Raw genomic sequence first — 22,592 nt, 5'->3', positions numbered from 1 at the left:
GATCACTGATTAAAATGTTTAATATTGTAGGGTCAAGAACCGATCCCTGAGGGACCCCACTAAAAGAAACACACCCGTTCAATGATGATTGTCGATTTACAGTTACATTTAGAGACATGTCAGTTAGCCAGCTTTTACTCCATTTAATGTATGCCATGTTGATTTTGTATTGTTCTAGTTTCTTAATCAAAATGTTATGCCGCACCAAGTCAAATGCCTTTACAGAAGTCTAAGAATATTATTTACACTATTACCTTGATCAATCACATTTGTAATCTCATCATAAAAATATCACATTAGTGTGACAGGATCTATTTTCCATAAATCCATGTTTATTGACATTAATTATATTACTCTCTTTTAATTCTATATGGAGATATACCTATCTCATAGAACCAGAAGGGACTCTGAAAGGTCATCAAGTCCAGCCCCCTGCCTTCACTAGCAGGACCAAGTACTGATTTTTTCCCCCCCCCCAGATCCCTAGGTGGCCCCTTCAAGGGTTGAACTCACACCCTGGGTTTAGTAGGCCAATGCTCAAACCACTGAGCTATCCCTCACCCCCATATGAGTCCCATATCAGCCGTTCTGTTGTTTTGCCCAGAATCAATGTCAGACTGACAGTCCTATAATTTCCTGAGTTGTTGTGTCCACCCTTTTAAAATATTGGCACAACATTAGTTTTTTTTCTAGTCTTCTGGAAAAAGGGTTTCAAGGGTTATTGAAAATAAATATGCTGATTCTAAGGCTACCATCTCTTAATCATCCTATTTACATTTGGAACTAATTTTGGAATGTGAATACCAGGTACCCAAGATTATTTCCGCTGATATAGCACCCTTAAAACAAAGTTATTGTGAGGTGGATGCTCATGCTTCATAAATCATGAGCACTGTTGTATTATCTAGAAGTATTTCTGTCTATCAAAGATAAATAATAAGCATATACTGTTAGGTTACCCTACTGTATCTGCATGTTCAAGACTGTCTACTATAAAATATTCATTACCTCTGCTGGAACAATATACCTGTGTTGTAATCAGACCAGATAGTTGCTGTTTAAATCCCTCAAATAAAAGATTCTTGATCCATGGTGTAGTTCTTGTAGGTGCCAATACGTTATAGTAGGTGTTTTGCTTCATTTACCTTTTTTCTTTCAGGTGCAATTTGTGCTGATGAAGTTTTCTCTGGAGCTCCTTTGAAGAAGCTGGAAGCCAGAACAGCACACTTGGACTCCATGGTAACACAGCACATACAAAAGGTATGAAGAATCTTGAGCTACTCAAAGCTGTTATCTTTGCTATTTTATATATGTTTGTTATACAAACTTTCTTTGTGGGTAATGTTCAGTATATGGAGCAAGATCTGTGGGCTGGCCTTTACAGAGGTTTCAGGGACCAGCCTACTGTGACAGATTCCTGTAAGGGAGAATGAGCCAATTCAGATCTACCTGGAAGTAATTAAATCTGTAGGTGGCTGGTTGGCTAATAAGCCTGCTTAAAGATTACCAGGGCTCAGCTGAGGTGGTTCCTAGAGACAGGAAGCTCCTGAGGAGAAGTACTCCCACGAGAGCTAAGCAGGAGAGCTCACCAAAGCAGGGGCCTGGAAAGTGTGCTGCAGGGGACGGAGAACTCCTGAACAGTGGCAGGAAGCCCAGCCTGTTAGGAGCTATATGCTGAGCTGCAGCTGACAGATCTCCACAGACCTCTGGCACCAGGAAAAGATTCTCCCCACATAACTGGCAAGAGGCCTGACTCCAGGGAAGGGACTGAGCCAAGAGAACCCTGTTGGAGGGGAGTAGTGGGCCCTGGTTGGAACAGATAATCTAAGACTGACTCTGTTGGCCAGCTAGGATGCTGAGGTGAAGGTTTTCTTGTATTCTCATTAGGCCATTCCTTAATAAACTAGACCCCTCAGAAGGGGCATTGTTCACTATGTAAAGCCTTGTTTAACTTATTGATGATGTATGGGAAAACTGAGGCTTGGTCCCCTGGGGGTGCTATAGGGCAGGTACACCCTGTGACATCCTCCATCTGGCTAATCAGTGCTGTCCAAGACTGGAGAGGAAATAAAGGTGACTTTAAGCCAACTTTATGTTCCTCCAATCCTGGGGCAAGCTGGTGTCTGGTACTGTCCCTGGTTCATGTCCTTTCTTGATGTTTACACTTTTCAGATATTTTGTCATGCCTACCACCTTTTGTTGTTGCTTGTCTAAACTACGCAGATCTAGCTCTTGTAGTCTTTCCTCATAAATTGATTCTTCCATCCCCCAATAATTTTTATTGCTCTTTTCTGAACTCCCACAAATATTTCAATATCTTTCCTGTAATGAGACACATGGAATTGAATGCAGTATTTTAGATGTGATCTCACCAGAGTCCTAGAAAGAAAGCATGCTTCATAATGTGTGATGCTTTTTTTATATGCAATTCAAACTACATTCACTGTTTGTTTTTTTGTTTGTCTTTTGTTTTTTTACAACTATATCACTTAGATAAACTCTTGTCTGATTTGCTGCCTGCTAGAGCCATAAACATGCTTAAAAGAGTAGGACATGCCTGAATGGATAGACTGAAGGAGCTCATTTAGCTTAACAAAGAATGTTAAAGGTTGGTCTCTGTCTCTCCCCTGCCACAGCAGCCCCCGAGCTGGGGCTGGGAAGGAGGACTCTCTCTCCCCGGCAGCCACAGTCCTGGAGCTGGGGAAAGTCATCTCTTTCTCTGGCTGCCTCAGCCCTGCACATCCCAAATTCACCCCACCCCCTCTTCTCACCCACTGCCTCCTACCACTTATTCCTTCCAAGGCCACCACCTCACCTTACATGTGTCTCTTCTTCAGGTCCAGGCACCTAATTAGTGAAGCCACATCCTACCTCTGATGTAGATCATTTTACTGTCAAGAATTTAGTTTTTATATGTTGAGTGGTTATGCTTCTGATAGGTTATGCCCTTTAGGAAGCCACTTGATGTGCTGAGATGCCGCTGAGTCTACTTGTTCTGCCAGTTTGGGACTCCTTTAACCTGTCTTGCTGAGCCAGGCAATTAAAGCCTCCTCTAACCTACACACAGGCAGGGCCACACCCAGCTGCAGATCACTCTGGGAAGACTCAGTTCAAGGGACTTGCTCCAACACTCTGATGCTCACTCCTTTTAAGGGGTACAACCCAAAGATTTTATGAAATTTGCCCCCTCCCTCAATGTAGAGAGGTGTGCATACTTCTTGCCCTCCCCCCAGTTAGAAATTACAGAAACTGGGTTTAATAATAAACAAAACAAATTTTATTATCTATAAGAGACCGATTTTAAGTGGTAAAAGGGGTAACAAACAGAACAAAGCAGATTACTGACCAAATGAAATCAAACACTCAAACTAAGCTAGTTTCACTAAAGAAATTGGTTACAAATAGTATTTCTCACCGTAGATGTTGTTGCTGGCAAGTTGCAAAGTTTCTGTGGTTCAGAGTTCCAGTTATATTCCTTTTCAGACTGGACCCCGTCTCAGTCTGGACTCCCTCCTCGCCTTCCCTTCAGGTGGTGTTTGCAGTCTTCTTGGGCAGACAGCAATGGAGAGGAGTCCAGTTTACCTTCCTCCTCACCCTTAAATAGGATTTACTTAAGGTGGGATTCCTTTGTTTCCCAAACTTGACCCCCCTTTCCTTACAGTGGAAAGTTATAAGAAGTCCCAGGTAATGTTTTAGTGTCAGGTTACAAGACCACCTGACTCTGTAGTATCACAGAGTCCATGAGTCAGTAGTAGTATGGAGTGTCCACAGGAAAGCCAAGCTTTTCACAGTCCATTGTCCTCACTGATGGGCCATCCGTCCTGTCTGGCTTTTCCATTGTTGTACCTGAAGTGTTAGCAGTGGATGTCACCCAAAGTAGCATAGTTGAAATACAGATACATAATCAATATTCCTAACTTCAGATACAGAAATGATATAGGCATACAAATTGGATAATCACTTTCAGTAAATCATAACCTTTCCAATGATATCTCACATGAGCCATCTTGCATAAAGTATATTTCAGTTATGTCATATTCATATCATAAGCATATTTTCATAAAGAATATGGAATGACACATCACAATGCTGTACTTGTGTATAAAATGTTTTCCAGGTGTAAGCATGAATGGGGGTCAATTTTATGGATTTGCTGATTTGCCAGTTAGATTTTAAAGCTGAAATCTAACAGACTAGACTTGACAATTTGATAAGTGTTTAAGGTCACTAGTTGTCACGGAGTATGGGGAAGTCAGGGTCCTGCACTCCTCTTCCTGGGACTCTCAGTGATTCTCAGCCAGCCAGTAAAACAGAAGGTTTATTGGACAATAGGAACTCAGTCTACAGCAGAGCTTGTAGGCACAACCAGGACCTCTCAGTCGAGTCCCTCTGGGGGTTCAGGGAGCTTAGATCCCAGTTTGGGATTCCCTGCATTCCACCACCCAGCCCGAAACCGAAACTGAAAAACCCTCTCCAGCAGGCTCTCTTCCTTTGTCCAGCTTCCCGGGCAAAGGTGTTGACTCCCCCTCCCCCCTGCCTGGCTCAGGTTACAGGCTCAGGTACTGTCCATCACCTAAAGTCATCCCCCTGCTCTCCCATTCACTGTGCAGACAGTCCATACTGCATCACACTATTGTGATGGAATTTAATCAGGATAACCCATTTTTATTGAGTTCAGGGAGAATTAGTGTCTGTCTTCACTACCAATGTTAAAGCTTTGCCACGGCAGCACTTTAACATGGCTGCGGTGCTGGGAGAGAGCTCTCCCAGTGTTGTAAAAAACCCACCTCCACGAGGGAAGTAGCTCCCAGCACTGGTGCACTGTCTACACTGCCACTTTACAGCGCTGAAACATGCATCGCTCAAGGGGGTGTTTTTCACACCCCTGAGCAAGAAAATTTAAGCGCTGTAAAGTGGCAGTGTAGACCTGGCCTTAGGCCACGTCTACACTAGGAGTTTGTCGAATTTAGCAGCGTTAATTCGACTTAACCGTGCACCCGTCCACACCAGGAAGCTAATTAGTTCGACCTAGAGGGCTCTTTAGTTCGAATTCTGTACTCCTCCCCAACGAGGGGAGTAGCGCTAAATTCAACATGGCTATGTCGAATTAGGCTGTGTGTGGACGGAAATCGACCTTAGTAGCTCCGGGAGCTATCCCACAGTTGTCATAGGTTTCTCCCCCACTTGGAGCTTTTGGGTTCACAAGATGGGAACCTGCATGGACTCCCCTAAACTAAAATCCTAGTTTAGATCTGATACGCTGCCACCAGTCAGTTTTCTAAGTGTTTGACACACTATCTGTTCCCCCAACTTTCCCTGGGGAACACAGATTCAATCTCCCTGACTCTCTACACACAGGGAAGCAGCCCACTTCCGCCCTCCCTCTCTCCTAGCCACTCTGGAGAGATACTCACCGATTCAACTCTGTGAATCAACCTCAGGAGGAACTCACTCTTCCCCCCTCCCCTTCCCTTGAATCTCCACAAGAGAAGGAATTAACCAAGTACAAAGAAAAGAATTTATTAAAAAGAACAAAAAAAGAAAGTACACTATCTCTGTTATACCAGGATGGAACAATACACAGAGTCTAAATTATAAACCTGGAGAGAACTCCCCCTCCCCCTTTCTTTCTCAGTAAAAGCAAAGTACAGCAATAGAAATAAAGAGATTACTTCAGCAAAACACACAACTGCCAATGCAGAAATAAAAGAAAAAAAATACTAGTTCGCCGTTCTAATACTCACTAGACTGAATAGAAGAACAATACTGCAGAAACCTGGGAGGACTTGATTAAGATGTCTGGACTCCCTTAACTCCCAAGAGAGACTCAACTCAAAACAAAGAACACAGAAAAAAACTTCCCTCCACAGAGATTTGAAATTATCTTGTCCCTGATTGGTCCTCTGGTCAGGTGTTCCTCAGGTACTGCTTTTTAACTCTTTGCAGGTAGAAGAGACCTTAACTAACTGTTTATGACAACAGTGCACCACTCTGTTGACGCTCTGGACAGCAGTCCGAGCTTGGATGTTCTGACCAGCCACACAGGAAATGCCCAGGGAAAATTTGAATTCCTTTTCCTGTCTGGCCAGTTTGAATCTCATTTCCTGGTTGGACATCGTGGCGAGTTCAGCAGCAATGGCAACGATGCAGAGCTCTCCAGCAGAGGAGTCCATGCAATCTCAGAGTAGAAAGAGGGCCCCAGCATGGACTGACCGGGAAGTCTTGGATCTGATCTCTGTGTGGGGCGATGAGTCTGTGGTTTCGGAGCTGCGCTCCAAAAAACGGAATGCAAAGACCTACGATAAGGTCTCCAAAGCCATGGCAGACAGAGGATACAGCCGGGATGCAACGCAGTGCCGCATGAAAATCAAGGACCTGAAACAAGGCTACCAAAAAATCAAAGCGGCAAACGGACGCTCCGAAGCCCAGCCCCAGACATGCCGCTTCTACGAGGCACTGCATGCCATTCTCAGTGGGTCTGCCACAACTGCCCCACCAGTGTCCGTGGACTCCGACGATGGGATAGTGTCGACGGCCAGTTCCTCGGCGATGTTCGTGGACGGGGAAGATGAGGAAGGAGATGAGGAGGAGGAGGAGGCAGTCGACAGCGCTTACAACGCTGATTTCCCCGACAGCCAGGATCTCTTCATCACCCTCACGGAGATCCCCTACCAACCCTCCTCAGCAGTTACCCCGGACCCTGAATCAGGGGAAGGATCAGTCGGTAAGTGCTTTAAACATGTAAACTTTTATTATTAATGTAACAGGAATCTGAACTATGTGAAAATGAGGTCTATCTCTATCTATCTATCTATCTCTCTATCTATAGGGATAGAACAGAAATCCTCCTGGGAGATCTCCACGAAGCTCTCCTGGAGGTAATCGAAAAGCCTCCGCATGAGGTTCCTGGGGAGAGCTGCCTTATTGGGTGCTCCGTGGTAGCACACTTTTCTGCGCCAGGCTTTCATGAGGTATTCTGGGAGCATTGTCTCCACGAGCATGGCAGCATAGGCCCCTGGTTTGTGCTGGCTTTCACGCAGCATGCGCTCTCTATCTCACCCTGTGATCCTCCTCAGGGTGATCTCGCTCAGAGACTCCTGCATTTAATTAGAGTAATTTTGTGTACTGTTAGTATTGGGAATGCTTGACTGTTCCTTTGCATGACAATAAGCCTCCGTTTAGAGCCACGTGGTGGAGGCTGCAGAGGGGCAGCATACAGGGATCTTTTCCAGGGAACAGCTGCGAGGAGGTGGAACAGGGGCAGAGTTTATGCTTTCCGAATTGCCTGCAGCAAAAGGACAGTGCCATACATTCAGTTTTAAGCAGCCTAAAGTCTATGGCTTACCATGCCTGACTGCTGCACGGATTCTGCTGTCCTGCCCCGCTTGTCTGATCTCCAGTGCAAGACCCCAGGCAATGAAAGCGAAAGCCGAAAATTAGAACTTGTCCTGAGTCAGTGCTCATGAGATAGGTGCTGTGCATGGTCTTGTTCACAGAGACTGACTAGACTATGTTCATAGTTCGCAAAAATGTATCTTTGTAAGGAATTCACTCCCTTTTTCCCATCACACAGCTGCCACTGTATCCAGACCTGTTCCAGCATCCCCCTCACAGAGGCTGGCGCAGATTAGGAGGCGCAAGACAAGGACAAGGGACGAGATGTTCGCTGAACTTATGGGCTGCTCCCGAGCCGAGGCGGCCCAGCAGAGCCAGTGGAGGGAGAACCTCTCTCAGTACCAGCGCTCACACAGCGAACGGGAGGACAGGTGGCGTCAGGAGGACCAGCAGGCAACTCAAACGCTGCTTGGACTAATGAGGGAGCAAACAGACACGCTCTGGCGCCTTGTGGATGTTCTGCAGGACTGCAGGCAGGAGGACAGAGCCCCCCTGCACTGTATCTGCAACCGCCCTCTCCCGCCACAAAGTCCCAAACCCCCCTCACCCAAAGTAACAAGAAGGAGGGGCGACAGGGGCCGTGAAAACTGTCACTGCACCCCTGCAGAGTGCACAAATACAAGAAGGCTCTCATTCCCTAAATGTTGAGAAGTCCTTCCCTTCCTGACTCACCCAAGCCCAGTTTCATCCCCTAACTGTCTAGTTGATTATTAAAAATACTTTGCTGTTAATTACTGTTTCCATCATGGTTTTTGTACAGAAGACTGTGTTTGAAGGGGGGGTGGGGAAGGGGGATGGTAATTGCATAGGACAGTCACCTTTACCAGGGTACAGACACGGGGGCAGGATCAGCAGCAGGTCACACACACACTGCAGTCAGTAGGCACCCTGGTCGGTATGGGAGGTGGTTTCCATGTTCTGTGTGGGTGGTGGGGTACGTGACTTTGTAGCGGGGGAGGGCGGTTACAGATCTTATGCAGTGGTCCTTGTCCTGGACCACAGAGCCACGCTGCAGGGGAATCTGTAACCGTCCTCCCCTGCAACAAGGTCACATAGCCCCCGCACACAGCGTCCCAAAAAGGAGGGATGGCAGGCTCCGTTGAAACAACCAGTCCGGCACTGCGGACCGCTCTAGGAGCAGGAGCCTGTCATTCCTCGAGTTTAGAGGTGGTCTTTACATCACTGTACACCCTACCCAGCACAGTCTGCGTCCCAGTTTCAACCCTTTAACGCAAAGTCAGTAATAAAGAAACCTTTAAGTAACAATGGAACATGTATTTTATTTTTACACGTGTGTTGGAAGGGGGGAAACGGGGTGAACGGGGTATGTAACTGCAGAGGATAGTCAACAGTAACTGGGTAAAGAAACAGGGGCAGGTTCAGCTTCTCCGTAAAGAAACTGAATAGTCACAGGTCACGCTGCTCGCTGAGGAACCTAGCTTTCAAAGCCTCCCGGATGCACAGCACTCCCCGCTGGGCTCTTCTAATCGCACGGGTGTCTGGCTGAGCGTAATCAGCAGCCAGGCGATTTGCCTCAACCTCCCATCCCGCCATAAAGATCTCCCCCTTGCTCTCACAGAGATTGTGGAGCACACAGCAAGCTGAAATAACAATGGGGATATTGGTTTCGCTGAGATCCGAGCGAGTCAGTAAGCTCCTCCATCTCCCCTTGAGATGTCCGAAAGCACACTCCACCACCATTCTGCACTTGCTCAGCCGGTAGTTGGAGAGTTCTTTGTCACTGTCCAGGGCATGAGCCAGGGCATTAGCAGGTAGGCTGGGTCCCCGAGGATCACTGTAGGCATCTCCACATCCCCAACAGTTATTTTGTGGTCTGGGAAGAAACTACCTTCCTGCAGGCGTCTAAACAGACCAGAGTTCCTAAAAACACACGCGTCATGAACCTTGCCCGGCCACCCGACGTTGATGTTGGTAAAGCGTCCCCTATGGTCCACCAGTGCTTGCAGCACCATTGAAAAGTAGCCCTTTCGGTTAATATACTGGCTGGCCTGGTGGGCCGGTCCCAGGATAGGGATGTGAGTTCCATCTATAGCCCCACCGCAGTTTGGGAATCCCATTGCGGCGAAGCCATCTATGATGAACTGGACATTTCCCAGGGTCACTACCTTTGAGAGCAGTAGCTCAACGATTGCGTGGGCTACTTGCATCACAGCAACCCCCACAGTAGATTTGCCCACACCAAAGTGGTTCGCTACTGACTGGTAGCTGTCTGGCGTTGCAAGTTTCCAGAGGGCTATGGCCACTCGCTTCTGCACAGTCAGGGCTGCTCGCATCCAGGTGTCCTTGCGCTTCAGGGCAGGGGACAGCAAGTCACACAGTTCAATGAAAGTGCCCTTACGCATGCGAAAGTTTCGCAGCCACTGTGATTCATCCCAGACCTGCAGCACTATGCGGTCCCACCAGTCCGTGCTTGTTTCCCGGGTCCAGAATCGCCGTTCCACAGCATGAACATGACCCATTGCCACCATGATCTCCACGGTGCGGGAATCCCATGCTTTCTGAGAGGTCTGTGCCACTCTGACACTTCATGTCCTCACCGTGCTGCCGGAGCCTCCTCGCCCGATTTCTCAGCAGCTGACTGTGGAAGAGGTGGATGATAAGGTGTGAGGAGTTGACAACGGCCATAAGTGCAGCGATGATCGCAGCGGGCTCCATGCTCGCAGTGCTGTGGCGGCCGCGCTGTCACTGACCAGAAAAGTGCGCGAACAGATTTCCCACTGGCGCTTTCAGGGAGGAAGGGCAGCGGGAGTGACGGTTGAATGATGACAGTTACCCAAAACCACCCTCAACACATTTTTTCCCCCAGCAGGCATTGGGGGCTCTACCCAGAATTCCAATGGCCAGCGGGGACTGCGGGAACTGTGGGATAGCTGCCCACAGTGCACCGCTTCCAGTGTCGACGCTTGCCCCGTTAGTGTGGATTCACAAAGTCGAATTAATGTCCTTAGTGTGGATACACAAACTCGACTTTGTAAGGTCGATTCCATAAATTCGAGTTAAGTTGAATCGAACTACTCTTGTAGTGTAGACATACCCTTAGCTTATTAATTTTAACTCTAGGTTCTTTTCAGGTCAATTTTTACCTTGAACAATATTTCTTAAATCAGGACACATGGTGTTCTTAATCAACAGTTTATTCATTCATCCAAAAACACATAAGTATATACACAGTGTATAGGTCTAAGTTACATGCATCAAATTTTCTAGGTATCTACTGAACACACAAATGCAGTCTCTTAAGCAGTTGTCATAGGGTAAGTTTGAGGCTCAGCAGTTATGATATATCAATACAAATGATCAAGATTTTTATTACATTTTCTTATGCTCATCAATCATCACCTCTTTAATACTGCTAACACATTTCTTATTCCAAGGAGTAAGGATGTTTTATTTTAAAGACTCTTAAGAGTAAAGTCCCTGCTATTTTGAAGAGTTTGGTATGGAAAAGTTTCTTTATAAATTCATTCAGCACTAGGGTCCTTAGGGCAATCTTCTTCTTTTCTATTGGGTACTGATTTTCAGGGCACTCTGATTTTAGCTTAGTTTATCTGCTGCTTCTATTGATATCCAATAGATGGCAATAGTGTAAGAAATTTCTTCCATGTTTCTCTGAGTTGGAGAGTTTTCATGTTTGATCAATTTCAAAAATTACACGTCAGGATTAGTGCACATTATTAACTGGAATTCCATCTCTCCCATTTTTAAACAATTTCTCTTAATATTTCACAGTTATACCCTGGTTATGTGATTATATCTTTCAATACCTTGCATGGACTCTTAAAAATCCCCAATGATGGAGATTCCACAATCTCCCTAAGCGATTTATTCCAGTTCTTAAGCACTCTGATAGATAGGAAGTTTTTCCTAATGTGCAACCTAAACTGCCCTTGCTGCAATTTAAGCCCATTGTTTCTTGTCCTATCTTCAGAGGTTAAGAGCAGTAATTTTTCTCCCTCCTTCTTGTAACAACCATTTATGTACTTGAAAACTGTTATCATGTCCCCTCTCAGTCTTTTCTCTTCTGACTGAACAAACCTAATTTTTTCAATCTTCCCTCATAGGTCACGTTTTCTAGACCTTTAATCATTTTTGTTGCTCTTCTCTGGTCTCTCTCTCCAATTTGTCCACCTCCTTCCTGAAATGTGGCTCCCAGAACTGGACACAGTATTCCAGTTGAGACCTAATCAGCGCAGAGTAGAGTAGAATTACTTCTCGTGTCTTGCTCACAGTACTCCTGCTAATACATCCCAGAATGATGTTTGGTATTTGGGCAACAGTGTTACACTGTTGACTCATATTTAGCTTGTGGTCCACTATGACCCCCAGATCCCTTTCCGCAATACTCCTTCCTAGGCAGTCATTTCTCATTTTGTATGTGTGCAACCAATTATTCCTTCCTAAATGGAGTACTTTGCATTTGTCCTTATTGAATTTCATCCTATTTACTTCAGATAATTTCTCCAATTTGTCCAGATCACAGGGCTGCCCAGAGGGTGGGGCAATTTGCCCTGGGCCCCAGGCTCCACAGGGGCCCCCAAGAGAACAGCTGAGGCTCCCTTCCCGGCCCCTTACCCCTGCCTCCGCCCCTGCCCCTCTCCCGGAGCCTCAGCGCATCAAGCAGCATCCCTGGACACCGCTGCAGCCTGGCTCCGGCGGGGCCCCTGAGCCCCGCCCCGCTCCGAGCCACGTGGTGAGGGGGCAGAGCTTCGAGCTCCAGGCTGAGCTCAGCTCCCTCCGCTCGGCGTGGAGCTCACAGCCCCGCCCCCTTACCACGCGGCTCGGAGCGGGATGGAGCTCAGGCCGCGCTGGAGACACGCTGCAGCTGTTCAGCGACGCGCTGAGGCTCCGGGTGAGGAGAGAGCCGGGGGTAAGAGGCTGGGGCCGGGGGGGTTGGCTAAGGGGCAGGGAGTCCCGGGGACAGGGAGGGGGCAGAGGTTGGGGGGGCGGTTAGGGGACAGGGAACAGGGGGGTTGGATTGTGGGCGTTCTGGGGGTCTGTCAGGACTCAGCGGGGGGGCAGATAGGGGACAGGGAGCAGGATGGGTCAGGGATTCTCAGGGGGGGCAGTCAGTCGGGGGGCAGGAAATGGGTGGGGGTTGGCTAGGGGGCAGTGCCAGGCTGTTTGGGAGGCACAGCCTTCCCTACCCTAAAGCTCAGTCAGCAGTTTGAGGCTTGCAGAAGAGCCAAGCTGTTAGCTTTTCCATTAGGGCTCCCATCCCTTTCACTTCTCAAATGCCAAATTATAGTCTATATTTAATTTCAGTGCCATAGGGAGATTCATGCCAGGGGAGGGTAACTTCCTTTAAAATTAGCTACTGGGGGGAGGAATCACATGAGAAGAGCAATATCCTTCCCAACCCTACCAAGGGAGACCCCCCTCCCCTGCATTCCCTGAGGCTTCAGAGGGGTTAATTCAGTGGTTCTCAAACTTTTGTCCTGGTGACCCTTTCACATAGCAAACCTCTGAGTGTGACCCCCCCTTATGAATTGAAAACACTTTTTAAAATATATTTAACACTATTATAAATGCTGGAGGCAAAGCGAGGTTTGAGGTGGAGGCTGACAGCTCACAACCCCCAGTAATAACCTTGTGACCCCCTGAGGGGTCCTGACCTCCAGTTTGAGAACCCCTGGGTTAATTTAATTTTAGCACCCTGTGTCCATTCACATGCATGTGCTATTTTGAGCATTTCAGTTTTGACAACATAGGCTCATCCCAGATTCTGGAACAAGCTCACATTCTCAGTTCGTGGACTATGTACATAGTCTATACTAAAGACAAACCCACAGTAACCATCTTCAGTTTGTGAGGGACCCCATGGAGCCAGTCTCTAGGAAAGAGATAAATGCATGGAGATTAAGTCCATTAATGGCTATTAGCCAGGATGGGTAGGGAATGGTGTCCCTAGCCTCTGTTTGTCAAAGTTATGGAGACTGATATGAGTCAAGGAAGCCAGCAGAGTATCAGAAACCTGGAAAAATCTCTTCCTGGATGGGCTCAGGCATTTGGTTACAAGCTGAGGTGGTTCAAAAGTTTTGGATTTTTTTTAAGCAGAATTTTTTTTATTGTTTCTTTAAACAATCAAACACAGCAAGAGGCAAATATTTGACCACACACTTCTGAAATCTCAAACCACTTTCAGGTTTTGGCAGACTAATTTCAGCTTTTCAATTAAAAAAACCATAACAAATTTTGAAGGAAAGCAGACATTGTCCGTGATTTTTTTTTCTGCTTTTAAAAAAGCCCTAGTTTTCGATCCAGAAAAAGTTTTAATGGAAAATATTTGTCCAACCCTTTTAATGAGCTTTAGTGCCTTTTAGCACTAGCTGATGCTGAGAACCAGTGATACCTTGTAAAGAAGTTTTCTCAAAACTGGGTTTGTGCTGAGATGCAGAAGGTTTATTTTTCCCAGGGGCGTCTGTGGGGGGGAGCAAGGGGGCAATTTGCCCTGGGCCCCGCAAGGGGCCCCAGGAGAATATAGCATTGCAATTTTTTTTATAGAAGGGGCCCCCAAAATTTCTTTGCACCAGGCCCCCTGAATTCTCTGGGCGGCCCTGCCAGATCATTTTGAATTTTAATCCTATCGTCCAAATCATTTGCAACCCTTCCTAGCTTGGTATCATCTGCAAACTTTATAAGTGTACTCACTATGCCATTATCTAAATAATTGATGAAGATATTGAACAGAATCAGACCCAGAACTGATCCCTGTGGGACCCCACTCTTTATTTCCTTCCAGCATGACTGTAAACCACTGATAACTACTCTCTGGGAATGGTTTTCTAACCAGTTTTGCACCCACCTTATAGTAGCTCCATCTAGGTCGCATTTTCCTAGCTTGTTTATGAGAAGGTCATGCGAGACAGTATCAAAAGCTTTACTAAAGTCAAGATATACCACGTCTACCGCATCCACCCTATCCACAAGGCTTGTTACCCTGTCAAAGACAGCTGTCTGGCTGGTTTGACATGATTTGTTCTTGACAGATCCATGCTGACTGTTACTTATCACCTTATTATCTTCTAGATGTTTGCAAATTGATTGCTTAATTATTTGCTCCATTATCTTTCCGGGTCAGGGCTGCCCAGAGGAGGGGGCAAGTGGGGCAATTTGCCCTGGGCCCCAGAGGGGCCCCCACAAGAATATAGTATTCTATTGTATTGCAACTTTTTTTTTATGGAAGGGGCCCCTGAAATTGCTTTGCTCCAGGCCCCCTCAATCCTCTGGGCAGCCCTGTCCAGGTACAGAAGTTAAGCTGACTGGTCTTTAATTCCCTGGGTTGTCCTTATTTCCATTTTTATAGATGGGCACTAGATTTGCCCTTTTCCAGTCTTCTGGAATCTCTCCCATCTTCCGTGACTTTTCAAAGATAATCGCTAATGGCTCAAATATCTCCTCAGTCAGCTCCTTGAGTATTCTAGAATGCATTTCATCAGACCCTGGTGACTTGAAGACATCTAATTTGTCTAAGTAATTTTTAACTTGTTCTTTCCCTATTTTAGCCTCTTCTGATCCTACCTCATTTTCACTGGTATTCACTGTTATACGTCCAATCACCACCAACCTTCTTGTTGAAAACCAAAACAAAGACGTCATTAAGCACCTCTGTTACTTCCACATTTTCTGTTCTTGTTCCTCCCCGCCCCGTCCTGTTCATTGAGTAACAGGCCTATCCTGTCCTTGGTCTTCCTCTTGCTTCTAATGTATTTGTAGAATGTTTTCTTGTGTATGTCTCTAGCTAGTTTGATCTAATTTTGTTCCTTGGCCTTTCTAACTTTGTCCCTACATACTTGTGTTATTTGTTTGTATTCATCCTTCGTAATTTGACCCAGTTTCCACTTTTTGTAGGACTCTTTTTTTTTTTTTTTTTTTAAGCCAAGGTGGTCTCTTGCCATACTTCCTATCTTCCCTACGCAGTGGGATAGTTTGCTTTTGTACCCATAAATAATGTCTCTTTGAAAAACTGCCAACTGTCTTCAGTTGTTTTCCCCCTTAGACTTGCTTCCCATGGGATCTTACCTACCAACTCCCTGAGTTTGCTAAAGTCTGCTTTCTTGAAATCCATTATCTTTATTTTGCTGTTCTCCCTCCTACCATTCCTTAGAATCATGAACTCTGTCATTTCATGGTCACTTTCACCCAAGTTGCCTTCCACTTTCAAATTCTCAACCAGTTCCTCCCTATTTGTCAAAATCAAGTCTAGAACAGCCTCTCCCCTCGTAGCTTTCTCCACCTTCTGAAATTAAAAATTGTCTCCAGTACATCCCAAGTACTTGTTGGATAATGTGTGTCCTGCTGTGTGATTTTTCCCAACAGATGTCTGGGTAGTTGAAGTCCCCCATCACCACCAAGTCCTGTGCTTTAGATGATTTTGTTGGTTGTTTTAAAAAAAAGCATCATCCATCTCTTCTTCCTGGTTAGGTGGTCTGTAGCAGACCGCTACCATGACATCACCCTTGTTTTTTACCCCTTTTATCCTTACCCAGAGACTTTCAACAAGTCTGTCTCCTATTTCCAGCTCAACCTCAGTCCAAGTGTATACTGCTGAACAAACAAGGTGCTTTCTGGTCATGTCCTTTCCAAGACCCACCCATCTTCCCCTCTGTCGGAGTAATCTGACAAGAAGAAGCTGGAGAGGTGGTGGGTCAGCAGGGCCCTATATGTGACACCATGAAGGTGCAACTCCAGGGGGCCCCTGAGCCAACCCAACTGGTACTGCTAGGGGAAAAACCTTCCAGCGACTGTGCACACAGTGCACTCACAGAGCACACACACACCTACTTGGAATGGACATGAGCAACATATCTCTAAGGATAACAGTTGGGCTGGTGATGCTGACCCAGTGCAGTTGCAAGCATTAATTAATATTTGCAAAGCGCTTTGCTAATATAAAATGCTACATAAATACTGAGTGTTGTTATTCCTCTTTCTTTCCCTGTGGTCTCTTCCTTCTTCCCCATGTTCTTATGTTCTTTGGGCCTGTGCCTCATTTTCTCTTTTTTTACTTCTTACTCCACCCTCCTCTTCTCCATTCTTAACCTTTCCACCTTTCCCTTCATTCCTCCCTGCTTCTCCCTCTTCTCTCACCATTGCGTCCCACCCCATCAGTCACCCATTTTCTGTTGCCCTGGCCTTTCCCATTCCCTCCCATCACTATCATCCATCATTCACATGACATATGCCATACATGTTACTTGCTACTGCAGCTCCTTCATCATGTGCTTACTACTGCTTCCTCCTATCACTCATTTGCCCAGTTGTCGATGTGCCATATTTTGACATTATTTTTAATCCACTGTCTCTATCTTCCCCAGTAACGTGGGAAGAGTAAGGGACTCACTCACTTGTTACAGACAACCTGATCACTTGCTGATTCTCAACTGTCAGCCTGCAAGTGGGGCACGGAGCGCGGGGGAGGATTCAGGTAGTCTGGAGAAAGGGTTATCCACCAACTTCCTCTTTCTTGGTCTTTTAAGTGGGATATACCAGGTGCTAGACGATTCTTCCCCTCTTCCTTGGGGGCAAGGAGAGGAGCAGAACTATAAGAAGCATCACCCTTCCTCACCTCAAGACAGGAAAGGAGCCATCAAATGGTATTCTTACCACACTTCAGAGGACTGGAATAGACTAAAGGTTAGAGCTCTGCAGTGGCTCAGGGAGACATCTTTAGGTTGAGCAAGATGAGACCCCTGATTAGTGATCAGCTAATTCTGTCCAAAACAGAACAAACAGAGTTCATAGAATATCACAGAATCATAGAATATCAGGGTTGGAAGGGACCTCAGGAGGTCATCTAGTCCAGCCCTCTGCTCAAAGCAGGACCAATCCCCAACTAAATCATCCCAGCCAGGGCTTTATCAAGCCTGACCTTAAAAACCTCTAAGGAAGGAGATTCCACCACTTCCCTAGGTAACCCATTCCAGTGCTTTATCACCCTCCTAGTGAAAAAAGTTTTTCCTAATATCCAACCTAAACCTCCCCCACTGCAACTTGAGACCATTACTCCTTGTTCTGTCAACTGGTGCCACTGAGAACAGTCTAGATCCATCCTCTTTGGAACCCCCTTTCAGGTAGTTGAAAGCAGCTATCAAATCTCCCCTCATTCTTCTCTTCTGCAGACTAAACAATCCCAGTTCCCTCATCCTCTCCTCATAAGTGGTGTGCTCCAGCCCCCTAATAAATTTTGTTGCCCTCCTCTGGACTCTTTCCAATTTTTCCACATCTTTCTTGTAGTGTGGGGCCCAAAACTGGACACAATACTCCAGATGAGGCCTCACCAATGTCAAATAGAGGGGAATGATCATTTCCCTCAATCTGCTGGCAATGCCCCTACTTATACAGCCCAAAATGCCGTTAGCCTTCTTGGCAACAAGGGCATACTGTCGACTCATCCAGCTTCTCATCCACTGTTACCCCGGGTCCTTTTCTGCAGAACTGCTGCCTAGCCATTCGGTCCCTAGTCTGTAGCAGTGCAGTTCTGATAGGATGCTCAGTTCACTTAGTATAGGGACCAATGGCATTGTGAGTGGAGGACTGAACAGTGAAGACCAGGATAGGGACTGGTTCTTCAAGCAAAGTTCCAGTTGGCCAGTCCAAGCTGCAGTGGTAACCTCTGCAGTTAGTAGATATTGATCCTTACTATATAATAGGGCATAATCTTTTGTAATCCTGACCAAAGTCATGTGACAGGGGCCAGATAAGAAAGGGCAGTCTTTTACATCACTCTTGTGAGTTACAACTTAATTATACATGCCATATTTTCACTTTATAATTCCCTCTGACTCTCTTCATATATATTTTATCCTCCAATCTTGCACTTTTTATTTCACTTTGTAGTATTGCTAATACATATATACCTTAAGCTATATATACATAAAATAGGGCAGAACTCAGTAATCAAATGCATTTTTAAAAATTACATTTTTAAGTTGCCATGGGAGTTGGTTGTAATCCCTATATTAAAGTTTTCTAACGCTTTCCATTATAAAAGATTGTGATTTTTTTTTAGAAGTTTTAACATCTCCATTGTTTGCAGCAAGCTTTTAAATTCAGCAGGGAGGGAAGCCCTGGGGCCATGGATGTGCCTTTTCTTCATTCTATGAAATTCTGCTCAGGCTTGCCTGAAGTATAAACTTTTTAAAATCACTATTTCCCTTCTGTCATTTGCATTGTCAGCATGCCAAAATAGCTGAATTTAAGACTAGGCTCATGCCACCACCAGAGAAGTAGCAGCATGGTACTAGGAACCCAGGGAGCAGACAGCAGACATGAGGCCTGGTATAAAAGGCCTAGTGATAGAACCAGCACACACAAAGTAAATGGTGGTAACTAACCATATCAGAGGGGCAATATGTAACTTGTTTATATCAGTATATAAAAGGAGCCTTACAGACGGGGGTGTCTTTGTCCAGCTAAAGGGGAGTAGAAAGTCCCACCACTCACTGAGCTGAGTGCGTTGTAACGGTCATACACATGCTAGTGCACCTGTAGCATGTAGAGAACTCTAAGACATGTTTAATTGACAATAAACCTGGCCATTGGGCAGTTCAGTCAAGGTCTGCTGTGTCAGCTCTCTGACCCACCACCTCTCCAGCTTCTTCTTGTTGGAACTGTTGTGGCACCCAGCACCATAACTGAGAACAGAGAGACTCTCTCTCCTGTGCTCTCAATGCTTCTCATGCTGGACCCTGGGCAGCATGAGGAGAAGGAAGCAGCCTGACTTGTTCAAATACAGTGGTATGGAGAAGAGGACTCGAAGGATGTGGAGGGTGCAGGCTGAAGGGACAGAGGTAGCGGAGTAGGATAGAGACAGTTTATGCAGGGATAGGACCAAAGGGGAAAGTGGACAGAATGCAACATGGCGGATAGGAACTGAGTAGAGGCAAAAGGGTCTGTACCTTCCACTGTACCTTGCAGTTGTGGCAAATTGTGTATCTCCTCCCCTGCTAATGGCTGGTCCACACACAGAATAATTGTTTACTATAGCTATAAATTACTGTTAGCTCCAGTCCTACTGATGTCCCATGCTCAGTATGGTTCCATATGAAGAAATTTCTATTTATTTCATCAGTTTTTTTTAACTAAGCAAATTACAACCTTAAATGCCTCCCTTGTGTATATGTATTATGAAGCAGTCTTTAGTTACATGATCACATACTATTTTTCCTCATTACCCCCTGTCTTCTCCAGTGCACAGGATAAAGTGTAGTCAGAGAATGAATCAGATGTGGCAAAAGTACACTTCGAATGGCAGGGCAGAGAGAGGGAAGTGGGAGCAGAGTGAATGCTCTGCATGGGGAATGAGGGGAGTGACTGACACTTGGCAGGGGTCAAGGGAACTGGTTCCAGGCTGGGAAGGGGGGTCCTTGCAGTTCATGTTTCTCTCATTAGGGACAGACTGTAGCTGCTCCCAGCCCTGGCCTGGTCACCCCAGTTCCTATCTGCTTCCCTGGCCCGATCATGGGCACCATGGTGCCCCTCTGGGTCCCACTCTTGTCTTCACCTCCCCATGCATGCATACAGTTTACAGAGCCAATCATATAAGCCAAACTCTTCACAGGTGGCAGCTGTTTATTCCTATTTGCCGAGTGCATATCTTGAGACACCTGGGTCCTGATTTGTAGAAATGCTGAATATTCACATCAGTAAATTAAGTAAATGGGAGCTGTGCTTTGAACATATAAAGCATTATTAAAAGGCTAAGTTCTCTGAATAATTTGGTTCTAGGCATCTCAACTTTGGTACTCAAAATTAGTGGACATTTGACAATTTTAGTTTTAATCTCTGTGACTTAACGCTCCATCTGTAAAAATGGGGCTAATAGTACCACCTTACCAAATAGGTGTGTTGTAAAAATTAATGTTTGTGAAGAATTTAAGTACTCCACGGATGAGTGTCATTAAAAAGCCTATGATGAAGTTAATAATTCTGTATTCAGTGCAGGGTTCAAATGATGCGCCGTATGTAAAGCTTGAGGCCTCACATTGAATGGTGAGGATAAAAGAAATAGTGAATAGCTACCCATTTAGTAGCTTCTCTTTGATAAGCTAGAATAGTTTGAGCTCCTTGAGTCTATTGTTATAAGGCATGTTTTCTAATCTTTTTTAATAATTCTCATGGCTCCTCTCTGAGCCCTCCAATTTATCAACATTCTTCTTGAATTGTGGATATCAGAACTGGACACAGTACCCTAACAGCAATCGCACCAGTGCCAAATACAGAGGTAAAACACCCTCTATACTCCTATTCGAGAGTCTCCTGTTTATGCATCCAACAATCACATTAGTCCTTTTGGCCACAGTGTTCCACTGGGAGTTTATGTTCAGCTGGTTCTCCACCATGACTCCCAAATCTTTTTCAGAGCCACTGCTTTCCAGGATAGTCACCCATTTTGTAAGTATGACCTACATTCTTTGTTCCTTTGCTTGTGCCCAGATTACCTAGGTCTGTATCAGTGGCCTGTCGTCTTCATTATTTATCACTACCCCAATTTTTGTGTCCTCTTTAGGAAAAAAAAAAAGTGAACTTGTAATTAAAGACTCTCATAATGCATATGCACAGGTCAGCCAAATTAAGGTTGCACAGGTCAACTTAATTCTGGAATTTTCTAACTTTTGAGTGCTTGACTTTGTAACATTAATTTTTAATATCATGTTTTTGGTATGTGATATATTACATCCAAGAATGACTTTTTTTGTACTGGGGTGTTGCGCAAAGAGCTTGCATTTAATTTATTGCCTACTGTGAATTCTCATTCTCAAGATCTTTCTCAGGCTTACTGCTCTCCAGTTGATAACTGTGCTTTTTCTTCCCTCCTCCTAGATGTCTGGTATTACATTTACTAGTAATTAATTCCATGTTAGTGTATGAAGACCACTGTTCTAATCTTTTCAGATGGTGATTTGGGCCCTCGCTGAATTTACAACGTAGTCTACATTGCTAATGGAAATACTAAAAATGGGCTCCAGTATTGGCTCCAGTTGAAAGTGTTACCATTCAACTGTTTTTTGTTTTGTTTTGTTTTTTGGGGCGGACAACCAACTTCTAAGTAAAATAGTTTGTATCCTACCCTTATCCTTAAATTAAGGGAACTTTTATGCTGTCTCTCTCCCTTTCAGGGTTCAGTGATTAAAGGGCTTCAAGAAGAGATTGTAGATCTCAGACAACAATTATCAGGGGTGGGGTCAGGCGATGGCCCCCACCAGTGTATGAATTGTTCTGCACAGGAGATGCAGAGTAAACTGAAGGAAGCAGTGAGAAAGATCTCTATTCTGAGCCAAGAAAAGCAGCAACTAATTGAAATGGGAAACAGACTTCGAGCAGAACTTAGTGTAGTTTCAAAGGAAGGTAAATTCATTCTATATAAGGCTTTTATTCGTGATAAGAGAGTAAATCACAGGGATTTGAGATGGAGAGAGCCAGATGGGCTTGTCTACACTTACCAGGGGATCAATGAGCAGCAATTGATGCATCGGTGGTCGATTTAGCGAGTCTAGTGAAGAACCACTAAATCGACGCAGGTCGCTCTCCCGTTGACTCCACCGGATCAAGAAGAGTAGGGGGAGTCGATAGGAGAGCGTCTCCCATTGACTTTGCGTAGTGGGGACCCCATGGTAAGTAGGTCTAAGTTATGTCGATTTGAGTTACGCTATTCGTGTAACCCAAATTGCATAGCTTAGATTGCATTTCCCCTGTAGTATAGACAAGGCCTAATGTGACAGTAAAGTGCGGGGAGCAGGCTGATCCTTGAGACAGTGCATTTCTGTTCCTAATGTGAGAATTAGGTGCTAATGCAGGGGTGGGCAAACTTTTTTTGGCCCAAGGGCCACATCTGGGAATAGAAATTGTATGGCAGGCCATGAATGCTCAGAAAATTGTGGTTGGGGTGTGGGTGGGGGTAAGGGCTCTGGTTGGTGGTGCGGGCTCGAGGGTGGGACGAGAAATGAGGAGTTCAGGGTGCGGGAGGGGGCTCCAGGCTGGGTTGAGGGAGTAGGGTGCAGGGGGGAGTAAGGGCTCTGGCTGGGGGTGTGCAGGCTCTGGGGTGGGGCTGGGGATGAGGAGTTTGGGGTATAGGAGTGTGCTCTGGGCTGGGATCAAGGGGGTTGGAGGGTGGGACGGGGATCAGGGCTGGGGCAGGGGGTTGGGGCATGGGGAGAGGCTCAAGGTTGCAGGCTCCA

The 22,592-nt window shown here is 45.7% G+C and overlaps 1 protein-coding gene across 8 annotated transcripts in view; it reads left to right on the top strand.

Annotated features, from left to right (window-relative positions):
• Positions 1 to 22,592, top strand: part of CCDC57 (coiled-coil domain containing 57) — a 146,697-nt gene that overhangs the window by 76,929 nt on the left and 47,176 nt on the right. For 7 of the 8 annotated variants that reach the window (XM_044982979.1, XM_044982977.1, XM_044982978.1 and 4 more), the window contains 2 exons: positions 1,160 to 1,260; positions 21,534 to 21,762. In XM_044982979.1, coding sequence (XP_044838914.1) covers positions 1,160 to 1,260; positions 21,534 to 21,762 — 330 coding nt within the window. The remainder of the gene's footprint in view (positions 1 to 1,159; positions 1,261 to 21,533; positions 21,763 to 22,592) is intronic. The other variant, XM_044982983.1, reaches the window with a different exon arrangement.

The sequence above is a fragment of the Mauremys mutica genome, chromosome 12 (assembly GCF_020497125.1).
Source record: "Mauremys mutica isolate MM-2020 ecotype Southern chromosome 12, ASM2049712v1, whole genome shotgun sequence".
Classification (NCBI taxonomy): domain Eukaryota; kingdom Metazoa; phylum Chordata; order Testudines; family Geoemydidae; genus Mauremys; species Mauremys mutica.
Note: the sequence above shows the minus strand (reverse complement) of the source record. Positions and strands in the feature narration are given on the sequence as shown.